General features: G+C 40.8%; 1 protein-coding gene across 2 annotated transcripts in view; it reads right to left on the reverse strand.

Annotated features, from left to right (window-relative positions):
* The window catches only part of LOC132154396 (receptor-type tyrosine-protein phosphatase mu-like), a 186,365-nt gene that overhangs the window by 117,674 nt on the left and 48,159 nt on the right, over positions 1 to 20,532 (reverse strand). For both annotated transcript variants that reach the window (XM_059562927.1, XM_059562926.1), the window contains exon 3: positions 5,873 to 6,147. In XM_059562927.1, the coding sequence (XP_059418910.1) occupies positions 5,873 to 6,147 (275 nt within the window). The remainder of the gene's footprint in view (positions 1 to 5,872; positions 6,148 to 20,532) is intronic.

Here is a 20,532-nt window from a genome sequence, read left to right on the forward strand (position 1 = left end):
TGAGGCGGGAGCGAGCGGGGAGCGCGAGCGGGCGGATCTTGGACAGAGCGCAGAGCAGCAATTTCAAAAGGACGGTGGACGGAGCGTCGCATTTCCCGCTCCAATTTCGCTCTGCTCACACCACGAGTCTGAAGCATGCTCATTCAAGCCTGACCCTGAATCCATTAGTCTTGCATAGTCATCAACATGCATAGACTATTGCATAGACTATTTTCAAGCAAAACTCGGCTCAATAATGGAGTTCAAAAAGTAAAATGAGAATTCATACAGGTGTAGCCTATCAATATAAGTCGCACTAAGACTGCTTTAAAACTTTCACTGAGACCTCAAACAGAAAGCACAAAGCCTGTCTTTAAATTTGTTTTCGTTTTGTATTAATTGTATCTTAATTTTAATCAAGGTTTCATCAACCAATTGTCTGGATTTAATAAGAAGTAAATAGAGAATAGATAACCACGATACGAAGGAGCCGGTGTGAACCTGGAGTTTGTCTCATGAATGAACCGAAACTCAGCGTATAGCCTACTTGCCTCACAGACCCGACAAATAGGCTATATATAAAGATTGAAATGTCTACTTTTAAACAAAACAATTCAAAACGAAAGAAAACAGACTGCTCTCCCTCCCGTATGAAATGTGCATTTCTCTCAGGTGCGTTCACTACTGCGAAGATCACGAGTCAGCATCTTTCTAGCCGACAGACATAAAAAAAATTAAATGTCTTCTGCTATATTTTAAATTTACATAATCATTAATTTTGCCGGTTCGTTGTGACAGCTTTTAGGTGCCCTTAAATGTTACATGAATGCATCAGCACTGAAAACATAGAGATTTTTTTTTCTTTTGGGGGCATTTTGTTTGACATGCATGCCAGCTTTCACTCATCCCACTATTACAGTAAATCTGTTCTTAAACTAAAATGTATTGGCCATGTTATTTCTTTTTTGTGGGATGTCCAATTTATATGTAGAAATGCACATTTGCAAAGGTGACTTAGTATGTTGTCGTAAAAGTGGCTCGCCTTTTGATTTTGCTCTGCCAATGTGGCTCTTGTGAAAAAAATAGTGAGGATCACTGCACTACAGAGTAAGGCGCTCGCTCACTCAGTACGCGCTGAAGGCTCGTTGCAAAATGGCTTATGCGTTTAACAGACCAGAAATAGAAGATCCTCCAATAACCAACAGGTCTGGTGTTTGGGTGCACTTTGGATTCCCTGTTAAACGCATTGGCCATTTTGCAACGCGCCTTCAGCGTGTATTACTGAGTGAGCGAGCGCCTGACTGAGTAGCCTAACATAAACATATAAGTTGGTGTTTATTTCTTCTTCGGGGGTGTCAGGGGCGTTGCCTGTTACGTCGTTTGGGTTATTGGGCTACCTTGTTGAACGCATATCATTATATTTCAACATTTTTTTTATTTTCCAAATATAATTAATTAGTCCAACGAACCGTTCGGTCCATAATGCGTACCGAGTACCGAACCAAAAGCCTCGTACTGAACGGTTCAATACGAATACGCGTATCGTTACAACCCTAGACGAGATGAGACGAGATGAGACGAAATGAGACAAGATGAGACGAAATGAGACGAGATGAGAAGAAATGAGACGAGATGAAACAAGACGAGACGAGATGAAACGAGATGAAACGAGATGAGACGAGATGAAACGAGATGAGACAAGAGTAGTGAATGAGACGAAACAGACGAGATGAGATGAGATGAGATGAGACAAATACATTCAAGAGAAGACGAGACGAGACAAGACGAAACGAGATGAGACGAGAAGAAATGAGATGAGACGAGATGAAACGAGATGAGACGAGATGAAACGAGATGAGACAAGATGAATGACGAGATGAAATGAGACAAATAAATTCAAGAGAAGACGAGATGAAAGCTGAGATGAGGCAAGAGTAGAGGATGAGATGAGATGAGAAGCGAGATGAGCTTTGTTTCACAGGAGAAAGCAGTGCTTAGACGAGTCTCATTATTATCTTGTCTGATGAAGAGAATGTGAAGGCTCAGGGTAGTGTTTTAGCTCTCATATAAACCACTTGAAACAAAGGTGACTGACTCTTTATAGTTTAAAACAACAGGATCTTCTTTCTGACTCTGGCTCGACATACAGCAGTCCCCAATAACTCTCATATAAAGCTTTATTTTTTCAGAACGAGCATGTCGAGAGGTAAACAAACTTCTCATTGCGCTAATAACATTACACATGACTTATAATTAGCATTTCAGGACTAAAGACATCCAGTGGCACTTAAATCTGAACTAACCAGTAAAGCCACTGTTCCAGGAGTCAAAGGAAATAAATGCTCACGAGGACGTCTGAACGGGACAGATGCAGAATGCATAAAACGAAACGCCTGTCACAATTGATTAAAAGTTCTGATCCGTGACCTGATCGCATCAATTAGCATGGTGGCTTCAACTGAGTCCTTCTAGTGTGAAAAACATCAAATCCAGCCTGTAATTACAAAATAATGTCCAAAGCACCAGGTGGTTTCATTTGGACGATCACTTACGATACTGTGCAATTAAAGCAACCTATAATTATCCTGACGTCACTAATTAGATACACATTCGCTCTATTCTTATCACACAGAGCGATGCATGTGGAATCCTTTCAAGAGCCTTAATAACACATGCTAGTTAGAGATCAAACATCACCCGTTGAGCTAATCGAGCAACATCTGAGATCATTCCTAAATGCAGATGGGATGGAAATATCTCTTAGAATAGAAAGGAAATACAGGCGCCAACACATGGGCGGCTCCTGCGGCCCGTTATACTCATCCATGTCAGATATGTGCATGTTCAACCGCTCCCAAAGCCGGAATGCTGTGTGGGTTAGTCTTCCTGACAAATGTGCTGGATGTTTTCATGAACACCAGTGAAGGAACGTATTTCAGGCTGCTGAGGTTAAAACCACAGCCGGACAGTCTCCGTTTACCGTGGTCCTCACTACACGCTCGCTGTGTGTTAATCTGAGGGTTACGTGTGTGTTTGTGCTTGTGAATGAGGAACTTCAGGTCAGATCAGGGTTGCATGGATTTTTTCTGCCTCAGCAGCTTTGTTTCTAATGTTAAAATGATTCTGTTTTGAATTTCAGCAAAGGATCATTTGTAACGCCCTTTTTTAGAGTGCAAACACATAAAATTTACATTATAATAAAAATCCATGAAGCAAAGATTCACATAAGTCATAATAAAGTAATAATAGCAGAAGTAATCATAAATGCATGGAAATATTAAAATAAATAGAGAGATAAAAAATACAAATTAATTCCAAAAATAAATAATAAATAAAAAGTACACCTGGCAAGATCAATAAAAAAAAAATATATATATATATATATATGGAAATATGTTTACAGTAGTTTCAAAATGTATTTCAGGGACAAAAAATGAATTTCCAATCTTACAGCAGACTTCGATATTTAGGCTAAATGCAAATTGAAATATATGGAAGGCAAAATATATTTTTTCAATATATTTCAAGATATACAAAAATGGACAAAAGAAAATATATTTTCACAAATATATTTTAAAACACATTTTAGCAAAAAATAAAAAAATATATATTTGAAATATATAATATAAATACAAATAAATATAAATATATAAATCATATACTTTATTTATTTATTATTTATTCAGTTCAATGTTGATTCAATAATATTGTCAATACTAGTATTACATCAATATGAACCAAATTCAATTTCAGCTGAATAACTACATTATTCAGATCAATTCACTTAAGTTTTGTTCTCATCTGATTATTTGATCAGTCAAATCAATAATATTATTGAATATTAAGTGTTTTTTAAAAGATGTGACCACTAGGTTTGGAACGCCATTTTAGTAAATAGGTAAATTAATTTTAATTGACTGCAGCTAATGCCATCAAAAGTGAATAATCTGGCAGAATCATTGATCTGGTTCATGAATCTTCTCCAGCTGTCAGGATGAATCTGTAGAGATGAAATGATCACGTATAGCAGGTTCTGGAGCTGTGTCTCCTAATCATGCCGGGCCTCGTCATCACCTCGCTCGCCCGCTCCTCAGCGCCGCTCTAATGGAGTAATTTACCCAAACACGCTTCCTCTGCGCCGGGTCACCGGGGCTCGTTCCACCAATTAACACGGGTCTCCTTCAGCACCCATGAGAGACGCTCGCTAATGACCAGCATGTGTGCCATCACAGCCGACGCCCCCCCCCCCTCCCCCCTCTCTCTCTCTCTCTGTCTCTCAAATTCAAATTCAAATGAGCTTTATTAGCATGACTGTGAAACACAATGTTGCCAAAGCATCAACATATTATATATAAGTAATAAAACAAACAAACAAAACATATATGTACAGATCATGCCATATGTAGCATAGTAAATATAAATAAATAGATAAATCCAGTCGGTCTCTCTAGAGAATTAGCTGACTCTGGCGTTGTGAATAGCTAACACATATTTAGCCGCTAGTGCAGCTGTACTATCATCTTCTCCCAGTAAGAAGAACATTTTGTCAGTGTCGCTCAGTTCAGAGAATGATGGAATTAAGATTTCAAACCTGGGCAGAAAGGTTTCTCTTATACTGGTGTATTTAGAGCAGAAGAGCAGAAAGTGTTCCTCATCCTCGATGTGCTGTAGGTCACAGTGTCTACAGATCCTCTGCTCTCTCTCTGTCTTCCTCTCTCTATCTCTAGATCATGCTCACTTCATCTGTATTTGGAGAGGATTTGTCTTTCTTTAAAATGTTTAATAAATAGATAACTGGCCAATTTAGTGGTTCTATTGAGGGCCGAGTAACATTGCAGTTTATTCTGGAGGGCAAAATGTGCTTTTAGTGCTTGATCATGAGTGACTTTTAGATGTTTGTGGATATGGTTAATAAAAGGTTTGGGGTTGATGGACGAGTTGAAGAGCGAGTGAGTTCAGAGGATGAGGTTCTGCTGAGCTTTCATTGGCGAGGAGGGCTTTATATTGCACTGACTCTGGGTCAGACTGATGGAGGTGATGCCAGAACTGAACACATCTCTTCTGGATCTCCATGTTCAGCGGGTACAGGCCCAGCTCAGCCCTGCAGGCCGCAGTGGACGTCTTTCTGTCAACCCCCAGAATATTTTTGCCAATTTCCAATTGTAATTTTTCTACTGATGTTTTATCCCAATTTTTAAAATTTAGTACTGGTCCCCAAATTTCACATCCATATAAAAGAATCGGTTTTATTATTGAATTATATAATTTTATCCAGGTTTTAATGGGTAATTTTAAGTGTCCACATCGTGACTTTATAGCATAGAAAGCCCTCCGAGCCTTTTCACCGAGTGTTTTCACAGCCAGACCAAGATAGCTGTAGCTATCTCGCTCTCTCTCTCTCTCTCTCTCTGTCTCTCTCTCTCTCTCTCTCTCTCTCTCTCTGTCTCTCTCTCTCTCTGTCTCTCTCTCTCTCTCTGTCTCTCTGTCTCTCTCTCTCTCTGTCTCTCTCTCTCTCTCTCTCTCTGTCTCTCTCTCTCTCTCTCTCTCTCTCTCTGTCTCTCTCTCTCTCTCTCTCTCTCTCTCTCTCTCTGTCTCTCTCTCTCTCTGTCTCTCTCTCTCTCTCTCTCTCTCTCTCTCTGTCTCTCTCTCTCTCTCTCTCTCTCTCTCTCTCTCTCAGGTAAGGGTGTTTTCCTGCTGGTCCTATAGTTCAGATCTGTTTTGCAACACAACTTCTCAAACATCACTGTATACACAAATATAGCATGTTTTGAATAGAAATTCTACTGATCCGTTTCTCATTTTCCACTCGTTCTAACTGAATTCTTCTTCTCAAATAATCTACAAATAGTGTTTCCAAACATCCAGTTGTTCAGGTGTGTGTGGTGGATCTCACCTGGTAGAAGTTGGGCCAGTATGTGCTGATGGCGAGCTCCACCTGAGTCCAGCTGCGTCCAGCGGGTCCAGACGTGTTCCACACGGGCAAACCCATCGGGCTGTTGTTCTCCTTGATGTAGACGTTCAGATGTCCAGGCCGTCCTCCCTCTCGTCCCGCCAGGTAATACTGAAAGATGACGCAGTGTGTGTCGTTCTCTTTGAGCTGTGGTGTGAAGAGCAGAGCCTTCTGACCCGAGAACCGAGCCGTCGAGTTCACCATCATGAACGCAGAACCTGTGGACGACAAACCCCAAATCTCACTTTCTCTGCATTTCTGTAACGTTTCATTGTAAAATTCTTATTCACAATTACACACAGATACACACACACACACACAGACTCACCATTACACACAGATATACACACACACACACACACTCACAGACTCACCATTACACACAGACACACACACACACACACACACACACACTGACTTACCATTACACACTCACACACACACAGACTCACCATTACACACACACACACACACTGACTTACCATTACACACTCACACACACACAGACTCACCATTACACACACACACACACACACACACAGACTCACCATTACACACACACACACACACACAGCGCTCCATAACACTTCCTCCAGTGAAGAAGTGCATCTCCTGTTGTCTCTCACAGATTAGTTTAGATCTGTTTAAACGCTGCTTGATCTGTGCAGATTTCTCTCCTGATTCAGACCAGAACACTTCTTCACTGGAGGAAGTGTTATTATGGATTATAGACTCTATGTGTTTGAGTTAAAATCATCTTAATGCTGGATGTGTTTCATCTTTTGTCTTCTCCAGATGTTCACTGATGGACTGGAGTGCTGTGGATTATTGTGATGTTTTTATCAGACTCTCATTCTGACGGCACCCATTCACTGCAGAGCATCCACTGATGAAAAACTGATGCAATGCTACATTTCTACAAACCTGATGAAGAAACAAACTCATCCACCTTATACAACTGCGATCATAACTGTACTTTTCAGGAAAAAAACGTAAATATCTTCTGAAGCTTAAAATGAAATAAGAATAGTGAGCAATGTCATACGTTGTTTAATTAGTTCTGAATGGTCTTCCAGCACAGAGGCGGTGATTTTAAACCGTGTTAATCAGCGTTCCGTCAATCAGTTCAGCCTAACGACTCCAGCAGCAGATCCTAATGAGTGTGTCTCCTCCTTCACAATCCAATACTTTCGGCCCAATTAGTGCTGTGTGATGAAGGCCAAACTCAGCGTCTGATTGGATGAGAGTCTGCTCTAATGACCCTAACGACCCGCTACACATCACATGACTCCAAATCACAGCCAACAGATGCGTCAACACTAATGCACTAATGTACAGTATTCATTAACATTAGTCAACGCATTGGTTAACATTACTATGAGCAATATGTGTTTTACATTAATTAACCTTTGTTAACAGTGCTATTTTAGTATCTATGAGATACTATTGTAGATTTTAATTAATACTTTGAATTATTGTTTATATTCATTACTACATACAGTAAGAATAACATGTTTAAAATCACATTATATGTAATTTTACTGTAAATTTGCAAATAAAAAACAATAAATAAATTTACAGTAAACCAATTAAGTTTTACTGTAGCATTTTACTGTAAATGTTAAACACCTTTTAAAGCTAATGCTTTACAATAAGGTTTAATTAACATTTAAATACATGAATCAAGATGAACGAACAATAAACAATACTTGTACAGCCTTAATTAGTATTGTGTGTGTGTGTGTGTGTGTGTGTGTGTGTGTCTGTGTGTGAGTGTGTGTGTGTGTGTGTGTGTGTGTGTCTGTGTGTGAGTGTGTGTGTGTGTGTGTGTGTGTGTGTGTGTGTGTGTGTGTGTGTGTGTGTGTGTGACTGTGTGGTTGTGTGTGTGTGTGTGTGTGTGTGTGTGTCTGTGTGTGTCTGTGTGAGTGACTGTGTGTGTGTGTGTGTGTGTGTGTGTGTGTGTGTCTGTGTGTGTGTGTGTGTGTGTGTGTGTGTGTGTGTGTGTGTGTGTGTGTCTCTGTGTGTGAGTGTCTGTGTGTGTGAGTGACTGTGTGTGTGAGTGACTGTGTGTGTGTGTGTGTGTGAGTGTCTGTTTGTGTGAGTGACTGTGTGTGTGTGTGTGTGTGTGTGTGTGTGTGTGTGTGTGTGTGTGTGTGTGTGTGTGTGTGTGTGTGTGTGGAACTGTGTGAGTGACTGTGTGTGTGTGTGTGTGTGTGTGTGTGTGTGTCTGTGTGTGTCTGTGTGAGTGACTGTGTGTGTGTGTGTGTGTGTGTGTGTGTGTGTGTGTGTGTGTGTGTGTGTGTATCATAGTTTAATCTGATCTTGTCTGCGGGTTCCTCACATGAATGAGCGTGACAGTCTGCTGGTGTAAAACACAAGGTGAAGCCACGACCTGCAGCTCGTCACACTAATTAAACAGAGTCTGGACGAGCCGGGCATCACACTACATTATTATAAGAGAAGCTCCACATGTGTGAGAGAGTGCAGCCAGAAATATCACTGTATCATCGTATGTCACAGATCGTTAACGAGAACAGTGAGGATTAAATTAAAACCTCGCGCTGTGACGGTTCAGAACGGATTATTCTATGAACGTGAATCAAAAGTGATGATAAAGACATTAATAATGGTACAAAAGATTTCTATTTCAGATAAATGCTGTTCTTCTGAACTTTCTATTAATCAAATAAATGTAAAATCTTTTAAAAATATATATTTTTTCAATTTTTATTTATTTTAAATAAATATTTAGTTGAATAAATATATTAATAACATTACATATTTTTATTATTTAATTTAATAAATTAATGGTGAATATCAAAATAAATTAACAAAATTAAAAAATATATATTTTAATAAATTAATATGAACTAAACACGTCTTATTTCTGTTTATTAAACTAAATAAATAAACAAATTGACTTGAAGCTATATTACCAAAAATAGACCTCATCAAACTTACAGGAAAACTTCACATTTAAATCATTATTTAAAATCTATATTATTTCTATATATGTTATAAAAATAATTATACAAAAATATACAATAAAAAAAAGGAAAGGAAATATTTATTCCATCTCTGAATCAGCGCAATAAATTAAATTTTAAAATAGATTCCCACAGAAATCAGCTCATTTAAACTTAATAATATTTCAGTATTTTTACTGTATTTCTGATGTAATAAATGCAGCCCTGGTGAGCAGAAGAAACAGTAGAGTACATATTTATTTTAACTAAATTCTTCAGCTGATAATAAAGTTAGCTATTCCTGACTCACAATGAACTGAATGAGCGTGCTGGAGTAAATGTGATTAATCTGAGCTCTAATGATCAGAAATCTCCCAGTGTCTGCCGCTAATCATCAAAGTCGACAGGCTTTTACATCCCTAACGCTGCAAGCGACGGCTGTAATTTCCAGTAATGACTGGCGCTCATTATTCTGTTCTCACTCAGGTCCTGAACCCTGTGAAAATCATTATGTGGCTGAAATGGGAAGGAAGGGGCCGCTCTTTAAACTCAAACCCTCCAGGTCTCATTTGCTAATAAAACCCGGCGAGGTCAAAGCCCGAGAAAAGGCCCGGCGGCGCCTCTCAAATGTCAATGTAGACAAGCCTATTCTCACATTGTGGCACCAATCAAAAACGCTCTCGCTGTGAGAGTTCGCCGGGCGAGGAGGAAAAAACCCACAAGAAAAGAGCAGGAAAAATAATAACGATTGAGCCAGGCCGCTTTTGTCTGACTCTGACAATGAGGACGGAAAAAACTCGACTCCATCTGTCTGTCTCGCAAAAAAGAAAGCTGAAGAACTTTCATAAACTCGGAGGAAAGGCTTTTCTGTTTTCTGTCTAATTGGCCGGCGAACAGTCAGCCGTTCTCACACACATTTTAATGACATTATCCGCGGTGCTGTGTAACGCCATGAAATGCACCTGAAGGCCGGTTAATTAATTCAGCATCACGTGACTCGTTTCCCAGTCAGACAGGAGATTCTACACGACCAGAGAGATCATGAAGAAACTGAAAACTGGCGGATCACATTCATATATTTAGATGACTTATAGCAAGACCAGAAACATGAGTCATGATGTCATAAAATTATCTATTTTACATATATATATACACAGAAATAATAGTAGTAATTAAGATTAGTTAATGTTTTTGAAAGATGGACCCCCTAACACTGCAATTTTATTTGATCAAAAATACAGTAAAAATTCTGAAATATTATTCTAATTTAAAACAGCTGTTTTCTGTGTGAATCTGTGTTAAAGTGTAATGTATTTCTGTGATGCTCCGCTGTATTTTCAGCATCATTCCTCCAGTCTTCAGTGTCACATGATCTTCAGAAATCAGAATAATATGATGATTTACTGCTCAAGAAACATTTCTGATTATTATCAATGTTGAACACAGTTGTGCTGCTCAATATTTCCGTGCAATATTTGCTGCTTAGTTAGAATTAGTAAATTTTTTATTAATTTAATTATTATTTAATTTTATTCATTTTAAAAATGTATATTAAATGTATTTAATTTTTTTATTTCAAATAACATTTTAATTTCCCAAATCCTTCATTAGATTACAATTCATTTATATTTAAATTTCATATGAATAATTAAATATTTTCATTTAAATGAAATATATAAAAATTAAGAAGGCCTGACAGCATCTCTCAAATATAATAATTTTCATTTCATGTGAATATAATATATATATATATTTATACAAATACAAAAATTTTATTATACATTTAAAATAATCCTTATTTAATATTTCTTTAATATTTTTAAGTTGTGCTATTGAATATTTTTGTGGAAACTGTGATACATTTTATTTTTCAGGAGTCACACATGAATAGAAACTTCAAAAGAACAGCATTTATTTGAAACATAAATATTTGTAAAATTAGAAATGTCTTTACTGTCACTTTTGATCATTTTAATGCATCTTTGTTGAATAAAAGAATGTTTGAATATATATTCACACACACACACACACACACACACACACACATATATTAAAAATTTTTACTCCAAACTTTTGAATGGTCATGTATCATAAGACACTGAAGACTGGAGTAATAATGCTGAAAATTGAGCTGTGCATCACAGAAATAAATTACAGTTTAACAGAGATTTGCACAGAAAACTGCTATTTAAAATTCTAATTTCACAATTTTTACTGTACTTTTGATCGAAAAAATGCAGCTTCAGTGAGCAGAAGAATCGTACTAGCCACAAACTTTATGATGGTGCTCTGAATATTTATTCAAAATCAGATTTTGCTGACCCCTTTCCTTCAAGATGCTTTTATCATCAGATTGAAGTCGAAGGACACTATTTTCTCATATAACGGGGTAGTTTCTGTCCTGCTTGACTTTCTCTCAGCGTAACGGAGACACAAACACTCATCACAGTCATGAATGCAGCAAACGCAATTAGTGTGTTTCCCGCGGGACGTCATTTTTAGCTGATGTGATTGAAGTTAGGATTTAATTCCTGCCATCCTTCAGTCTCTCTGACAGAATAAACGTCTCTGTGCGCGACCCGCAACAACAGGAGGGATGTTTTCCATCCGCGGGGGGGACGAGACGCGCTCTTACTGTACGCAGAACACTTAATTCAGTTAATGAGGCTCTAAAAACAAATAACACTGCAGATGAGACTTCATTAGCAAAAAAAAGTATGGATTTCACCGCTTTTGATCTTCAGAGATGAATATTCTGGTAAAACGTCTTCAAGTGCATCTGCAGAAATGCAATCAAATTAGGTTTGTTAATGGAGCGGAGTCGATTCACATGGCTTTCGGGTCAGAAGATGATGTTTAGTATGAGCATCTAGTCGATTTCAGAAGCCTCAATGGTGCACAGATTCTCTCTTGTGCTTTTAGACGCCGGTTTGAATCATTGAGAGGAACCTTCATACAAAAACACTGAGTATGTGAACTAAAAACAAGGCTGATGAAGAATATAATATTCTGCGGTGACTATCAGAGTGAGGTGAAGTGAGATTGAGTGATGGAGAGGAAGGCTGTCGGATCTCCTCCTCTTCCTCACTGGACTCATTCAGAGAGCAGGAAGCCACTAATTACCCAGGAGTCCCCAGGAATCCCCCCCCCCCCCCTCGCCCCAGCGAGAGAGAGAGAGTACTGAGGGCCAACACACAATCACATTTACATGCAAATGACAGACATATTAGACAGACTCCAGCAGCCACGACAGACCACAGGTGTGTGTGTGAGAGTGTGTGTTTGAGTGAGTGAGTGAGTGAATGAGTGAGCTTGTGTGTGAGGGAGTGAGTGAGTGAGTGTATGTGTGTGTGTGTGTGTGTGTGTGTGTGTGTGTGTGTGTGTGTGAGTGAGTGAGCTTGAGTGTGAGTGAGTGAGTGTGTGTGTGTGTGTGTGTGTGTGTGTGTGTGTGTGTGTGTGTGAGTGAGCTTGTGTGTGAGGGAGTGAGTGAGTGAGTGTGTGTGTGTTTGAGTGAGTGAGTGAGTGAGTGAGTGAGTGTGAGTGTGTGAGTTTGAGTGAGTGAGCATGTGTGTGTGAGTGAGTGAGTGAGTGAGTGAGTGTGAGTGAGTGTGTGAGTTTGAGTGAGTGAGCATGTGTGTGTGAGTGAGTGAGTGAGTGAGTGAGTCAATCAGTGAGTGTGAGTGAGCATGTGTGTGTGAGTGAGTGAGTGAGTGAGTGAGTGAGTGAGTGTGAGTGAGTGAGTGTGAGTGAGTGTGAGTGAGTGTGTGAGTTTGAGTGAGTGAGCATGTGTGTGTGAGTGAGTGAGTGAGTGAGTGAGTGAGTGAGTGAGTGTGAGTGAGTGAGTGAGTGAGTGAGCGAGTGTGTGAGGGAGTGAGTGAGTGAGTGTGTGTGTGAGAGTGAGTGAGCTTGAGTGTGTGTGTGTGAGTGAGTGAGTGAGTGTGTGTGTGTGTGTGTGTGTGTGAGTAAGCTTGTGTGTGAGGGAGTGAGTGTGTGTGTTTGAGTGAGTGTGAGTGAGTGAGCATGTGTGTGTGAGTGAGTGAGTGAGTGAGTGAGTGAGTGAGTGAGTGAGTGAGTGAGTGAGTGAGTGAGTGTGAGTGAGTGAGTGAGTGTGAGTGTGTGAGTTTGAGTGAGTGAGCATGTGTGTGTGAGTGAGTGAGTGAGTGAGTGAGTGAGTGAGTGTGAGTGAGTGAGCATGTGTGTGTGAGTGAGTGAGTGAGTGAGTGAGTGAGTGAGTGAGCGAGTGTGTGAGGGAGTGAGTGAGTGAGTGAGCGTGTGTTTGAGTGAGTGAGTGAGTGAGTGAGTGTGTGAGTTTGAGTGAGTTAGTGAGCATGTGTGAGTGAGTGAGTGAGTGAGTGAGTGAGCATGTGTGTGTGTGTGTGTGAGTGAGTGAGTGAGTGAGTGAGTGAGTGAGCATGTGTGTGTGTGTGAGTGAGTGAGTGAGTGAGTGTGAGTGAGTGTGTGAGTTTGAGTGAGTGAGCATGTGTGTGTGAGTGAGTGAGTGAGTGAGTGAGTGAGTGAGTGAGTGTGAGTGAGTGAGCATGTGTGTGTGAGTGAGTGAGTGAGTGAGTGAGCGTGTGTGTGAGTGAGTGAGTGAGTGAGTGTGTGAGTTTGAGTGAGTGAGTGAGCATGTGTGAGTGAGTGAGTGAGTGAGTGAGTGAGTGAGTGAGTGAGTGAGTGAGCATGTGTGTGTGTGTGTGAGTGAGTGAGTGAGTGAGTGAGTGAGCATGTGTGTGTGTGTGTGTGTGTGAGTGAGTGAGATGGTGAGGGAGTGAGTGAGTGAGTGAGTGAGTGTGAGTGAGTGAGCATGTGTGTGTGAGTGAGTGAGTGAGTGAGTGAGTGAGTGAGTGAGCGAGTGTGTGAGGGAGTGAGTGAGTGAGTGAGCGTGTGTTTGAGTGAGTGAGTGAGTGAGTGAGTGAGTGTGTGAGTTTGAGTGAGTGAGTGAGCATGTGTGAGTGAGTGAGTGAGTGAGTGAGTGAGCATGTGTGTGTGTGTGTGTGAGTGAGTGAGTGAGTGAGTGAGTGAGCATGTGTGTGTGAGTGAGTGAGTGAGTGTGAGTGAGTGTGTGAGTTTGAGTGAGTGAGCATGTGTGTGTGAGTGAGTGAGTGAGTGAGTGAGGGAGTGAGTGTGAGTGAGTGAGCATGTGTGTGTGAGTGAGTGAGTGAGTGAGTGAGTGAGTGAGTGAGTGAGCGTGTGTGTGAGTGAGTGAGTGAGTGAGTGAGTGAGTGTGTGAGTTTGAGTGAGTGAGTGAGCATGTGTGAGTGAGTGAGTGAGTGAGCATGTGTGTGTGTGTGTGTGAGTGAGTGAGTGAGTGAGTGAGTGAGTGAGTGAGCATGTGTGTGTGTGTGTGTGTGAGTGAGTGAGATGGTGAGGGAGTGAGTGAGTGAGTGAGTGAGTGTGAGTGAGTGTGAGTGAGTGTGTGAGTTTGAGTGAGTGAGCATGTGTGTGTGAGTGAGTGAGTGAGTGAGTGTGAGTGAGTGTGAGTGAGTGTGTGAGTTTGAGTGAGTGAGCATGTGTGTGTGAGTGAGTGAGTGAGTGAGTGAGCGAGCATGTGTGTGTGTGTGTGTGAGTGAGTGAGTGAGTGAGTGAGTGAGTGAGTGAGTGAGTGAGTGAGTGAGTGAGTGAGCGAGTGAGCGAGTGTGTGAGGGAGTGAGTGAGTGAGTGAGCGTGTGTGTGAGTGAGTGAGTGAGTGAGTGAGTGAGCATGTGTGTGTGAGTGAGTGAGTGAGTGAGTGAGTGAGTGAGTGAGTGAGTGTGAGTGAGTGTGAGTGAGTGTGAGTGAGTGTGTGAGTCTGAGTGAGTGAGCATGTGTGTGTGTGTGTGAGTGAGTGAGTGAGTGAGTGAGTGTGAGTGAGTGAGTGAGCATGTGTGTGTGAGTGAGTGAGTGAGTGAGTGTGAGTGAGTGAGTGAGCGAGTGTGTGAGTTAGTGAGTGAGTGTGAGTGTGTGAGGGTGTGAGTGAGCTTGTGTGTGAGGGAGTGAGTGAGTGAGTGTGAGTGAGTGTGAGTGAGTGTGAGTGAGTGTGTGAGTCTGAGTGAGTGAGCATGTGTGTGTGTGTGTGAGTGAGTGAGTGAGTGAGTGAGTGTGAGTGAGTGAGTGAGCATGTGTGTGTGAGTGAGTGAGTGAGTGAGTGTGAGTGAGTGAGTGAGCGAGTGTGTGAGTTAGTGAGTGAGTGTGAGTGTGTGAGGGTGTGAGTGAGCTTGTGTGTGAGGGAGTGAGTGAGTGAGTGTATGTGTAATACTTTACTGTTTAATTTATGTTAAGCTGCTCTGAAACAATCAGTAATGCATAAAGTACTGTAGTACTAAATCTGACTGGACTGAAGAATATTGATATGTCAGTAGTCCTGGTGCTGATCTGTGTGTGTGCGTGTATGTGTGTTAGTAAGTGTTTTGTACACAAGGCATTCTGTAGGAGGTGAAATAAGCTTCCGAGCACAGTGCGTTTCCTCCAGTGGAAATTATTTGTGTCTGTCTCACACACACAGTCATACAAACCCACACTCTCACACGCTCACTCACTCACTCACTCAGCCACTCACTCCCACACTTACACACACACACACACACACACTTACTCACTCAAGCTCAATCACACACTCACACTCGCACACACATACGCACTCACTCACTCACTCCCTCACACACACACACACTCACTCCCTCACTCACTCACTCACTCACTCACACACACTCACTCACTCACTCACTCACTCACACACACATTCACTCACTCACTCAAACTCACACACACACTCACTCACTCACTCACTCACACTCACTCACTCACTCACTCACTCACACATGCTCACACACTCACTCACTCATTCCCTCACACACTCGCTCACTCACTCACTCACACTCACTCACTCACTCACTCACTCACTCACTCACTCACACACACATGCTCACTAACTCACACTCACTCACTCACTCACTCACTCACTCACTCGCACACATGCTCACTCACTCAAACTCACACACTCACTCACACTCACTCACACTCACTCACTCACTCACTCACTCACTCACTCACACATGCTCACTCACTCGAACTCACACACTCACTCACACTCACTCACTCACTCACTCACACACACATGCTCACTCACTCACTCACTCACTCACACATGCTCACTCACTCACTCACTCACTCACTCACTCACTCACACATGTTTACTCACCCACTCACACACTCACTCAAACTCACTCACTCACTCACTCACACACACATGTTCACTCACTCACTCACTCACTCACACACACATGTTTACTCACTCACTCACTCAAACTCACACACTCACTCACTCACTCACACTCACTCACTTACTCACTCACACATACGCTCACTCCCTCACACACTCACTCACTCCCTCACACACTCGCTCACTCACTCACTCACACTTACTCCCTCACTCACTCACACACATGCTCACTCACTCACTCACACTCAAACTCACACACTCACTCACTCACTCACACTCACTCACTCACTCACTCACACACACATGCTCACTCCCTCACACACAAGCTCACTCACACACACACACACACACTCACTCCCTCACACACAAGCTCACTCACACACACACACACACTCACTAAGACACAAGCCCACTCACTCACACACACACACACACACACTCACTCCCTCACACACAAGCTCACTCACACACTCACACTCACTCACTAACTCACACTCGCTCACTCACTCACTCACTCACACTCACTCACTCACTCACTCACTCACACACACATGCTCACTCACTCACACTCACTCACTCACTCACTCACACACACACACATGCTCACTCACTCAAACTCACTCACTCACTCACACTCACTCACTCACTCACACTCACTCACTCACTCACTCACTCACACTCACTCACTCACTCACTCACACACACACACACACATGCTCACATGCTCACTCACTCACTCACTCACTCACTCACTCACACACACACTCACTCACTCACTCACTCCCTCACACACTCGCTCACTCACTCACTCACTCACACACACATGCTCACTCACTCACTCACTCACTCACACACACGCTCACTCACTCACTCACTCACTCACTCACACACACATGCTCACTCACTCACACTCACTCACTCACTCACACTCACTCACTCACTCACTCACTCACTCACTCACACACACATGCTCACTCACTCACTCACTCAAACACACACACTCACTCACTCACTCCCTCACACACAAGCTCACTCACACACACACACACACACACTCACTCACTCACACTCAAGCTCACTCACTCACACACACACACTCACTCACTCACTCCCTCACACACTCGCTCACTCACTCACTCACACTCACTCACTCACTCACTCACTCACTCACACACACACACATGCTCACTCACTCACACTCACTGACAGACTCACTCACTCACTCACTCACTCACTCACACACACATGCTCATTCACTCAAACTCACACACTCACTCACACTCACTCACTCACTCACTCACTTACTCATTCACACACACATGCTCACTCACTCACTCACTCACTCACTCACTCAAACAAACACACACACTCACTCACTCACTCCCTCACACACAAGCTCACTCTCACACACACACACACACACACACACACACACACACACACTCACTCACTCACTCACTCACACTCAAGCTCACTCACTCACACACACACACACACACACATACACTCACTCACTCCCTCACACACAAGCTCACTCACACACTCACATACTCTCACTCACTAACTCACACACTCGCTCACTCACTCACTCACTCACACTCACTCACTCACTCACTCTAAATATGTCTATATCGTTTTTATGCTTTTTACGTTTTAGTTAGCAAATTTTAATTAAATTAGAAATGTAATTTTATTGATATTTTATGTCATGATCTTTTTATTTCATCTTAAGTTTGTTTGTGCTTAAAGTAACTTTTTTAAAAACGTTTTTAGTGTTACTTTCAGTTTTAATTTTAGTTGATTATAATAACCCTGACTGAAACTGTTAGATTAGAACTGCATGTTAACTGAATTGTTCTAAATAATAATGTCTCTGTCTTCTGTAGAGCTGCGGTATAGCTGAAGTTTTCATTAATTTTATTTTACAATATTGTCAAGTCAGCTTTATTTATATAGCGCTTTAAACAAAATACATTGCGTCAAAGCAACTGAACAACATTCATTAGGAAAACAGTGTGTCAATAATGCAAAATGACAGTTAAAGGCAGTTCATCATTGGATTCAGTGATGTCATCTCTGTATTGACACTATTTTTTACAATAATTTACTGTTTAATTTATGTTAAGCTGCTCTGAAACAATCAGTAATGCATAAAGTACTGTAGTACTAAATCTGACTGGACTGAAGAATATTGATATGTCAGTAGTCCTGGTGCTGATCTGTGTGTGTGCGTGTATGTGTGTTAGTAAGTGTTTTGTACACAAGGCATTCTGTAGGAGGTGAAATAAGCTTCCGAGCACAGTGCTCGCTCACTCACTCACTCACTCACTCACTCACTCACTCACACTCACTCACACACACATGCTCACTCACTCAAACTCACACACTCACTCACACTCACTCACTCACACTCACTCACTCACACTCACTCACTCACTCACTCACTCACTCACTCACTCACTCACTCACTCACTCACTCACTCACTCACTCACACACACACACATGCTCACTCACTCAAACTCACACACTCACTCATTTCAACTCACACACTCACTTATTACAATCAACTAAAACTGAAACTAACACTAAAAACGTTTTTAAAAAAGTTACTTTAAGCACAAACAAACTTAAGATGAAATAAAAAGATTATGGCATAAAATATCAATAAAATTACATTTCTAATTTAATTTAAATTTGCTAACTAAAACGTAAAAAGCATAAAAACGATATAGACATATTTACAAAAATAAATACATAATTAAAAATGCTAAAAATGATCAAATAAATAATAAAATTTCTATAACTTCAGCTGAAAACCAAAAATCTAAAAATAAAAACTGATTCAAAGTATTAATAAAAACGTTTATAGTATGTCAAAGATACTGAAACAACACTGGTTTAGAGCAGTTAATATTACTGAATATTTGAGTGCATGTAAATGTAGCTACTATTATATTACGGCGTATAAATGAAAATAATTGAAAATAAAAAGTTCATTTAATTAATCAAAAATTTAAAGTTAATGATTTGATGATTTTATTTTAGCACCTCAGTATTTAAGCAAATTCTGTAAATATGTTTCATATACTGTCAACTAAATACTAAAAATAAATAGTAACGGTAAACTTTGGGTTTTCCACAAAATGTATGTATATTGATGTAACAGTAACATCGTCCGGGAACATGAATTGTTGATCCTCATTTCATTTTGAATTTAAAATGAAGCCAGTGTAAACGACAACATCTTTATAAAACTCAAAGCACTGTTAGGCTAAAACACTCAAACCAGCCACACTCAATTTTAATGACACACACACAGATAGAAATAAAGAGGCTTGAAATTAGCCATGTCTCCTAACGAATGCGGCGGGAGGCATTGAAGCAGTGATCTATCTGTGAAGCCGCGTGTGTGTGATTACATGTCAGATTTAAGAGGAAAACAATATCCATTCAAGAGCGGCGTCTCCATTAGTCTGATTCCTGAGGTGCTGTCAGACCCAGAGTCCTCGTCTCAAATCAAATGAGAGGCGATCAATGCAACATTAAAGAGAGAGAGAGATGCTCCAAATACGGGAAAAGCATCCTAATGACTTCCAAAACGCTACTGCTAGAGGATAAACGCTTTAATTAAAATAGATTTGTCTGTTTTTATATAAAAATTCATTCCCAGGGCTTCTATCTTTTTTGCATAAGTGTCGGCCAGCTGTTATCGAGCACCGGTCACTTTTACCATAACACGACTGAGAACCAGCTTTCCTCGGTTGATTCTGCCAGTTTTATTCCCTAATAAAGTGCGTTAGTGATCGCACACCATCTCGGCCCATTATTCCCTCCATTGAGATTTCAAACAATCCTCAATAAAGAGCTCTAACCAGCCAAACCCAGCAGATTACACCGTTTCATTCAGCAGGGGAATAAACGATGAAGCCATGCAACCAAATCCACCTACACCTAAATCACTATGAGCATAAAAACCATGAATTGTGACGTTTAATTGCACAATATTCAGATATGCACAGATATAAAAGCAGTTTGATATTGATCTGCACTGTTGCTAATGAATTTCCAAAGCGTATTTCAGGATTATGGGAAGTAGAACAGCAAATATCATCAGAGACCTCAGACTAGAACTGTAAAAGAATGGCATTTAACAGTACTCAAATATATTCAATGACATCCATTAAAAACCAATAAAACTTCAAATCATCAGATCAATGCAATCTCTGATCTATTTCTTACATTGAACTGTCTGTCAAACAGATAGACATCTGGTAAACACATTTGTTAAATCAGCCAGAATCCCTCTTGAACATCAAATCATCAGGTAAAACCCATTAAATCTGGCTCTTCAGACACAGAAACCTGCGGTGGATCTGCTGTCAATGTGTGCTGTGAGATAACTGTGTTCCTGGAGGCTTATAAAGGTAAATCTAAGACC

This window comes from Carassius carassius, chromosome 12 (genome assembly GCF_963082965.1).
Source record: "Carassius carassius chromosome 12, fCarCar2.1, whole genome shotgun sequence".
NCBI classification, from domain to species: domain Eukaryota; kingdom Metazoa; phylum Chordata; class Actinopteri; order Cypriniformes; family Cyprinidae; genus Carassius; species Carassius carassius.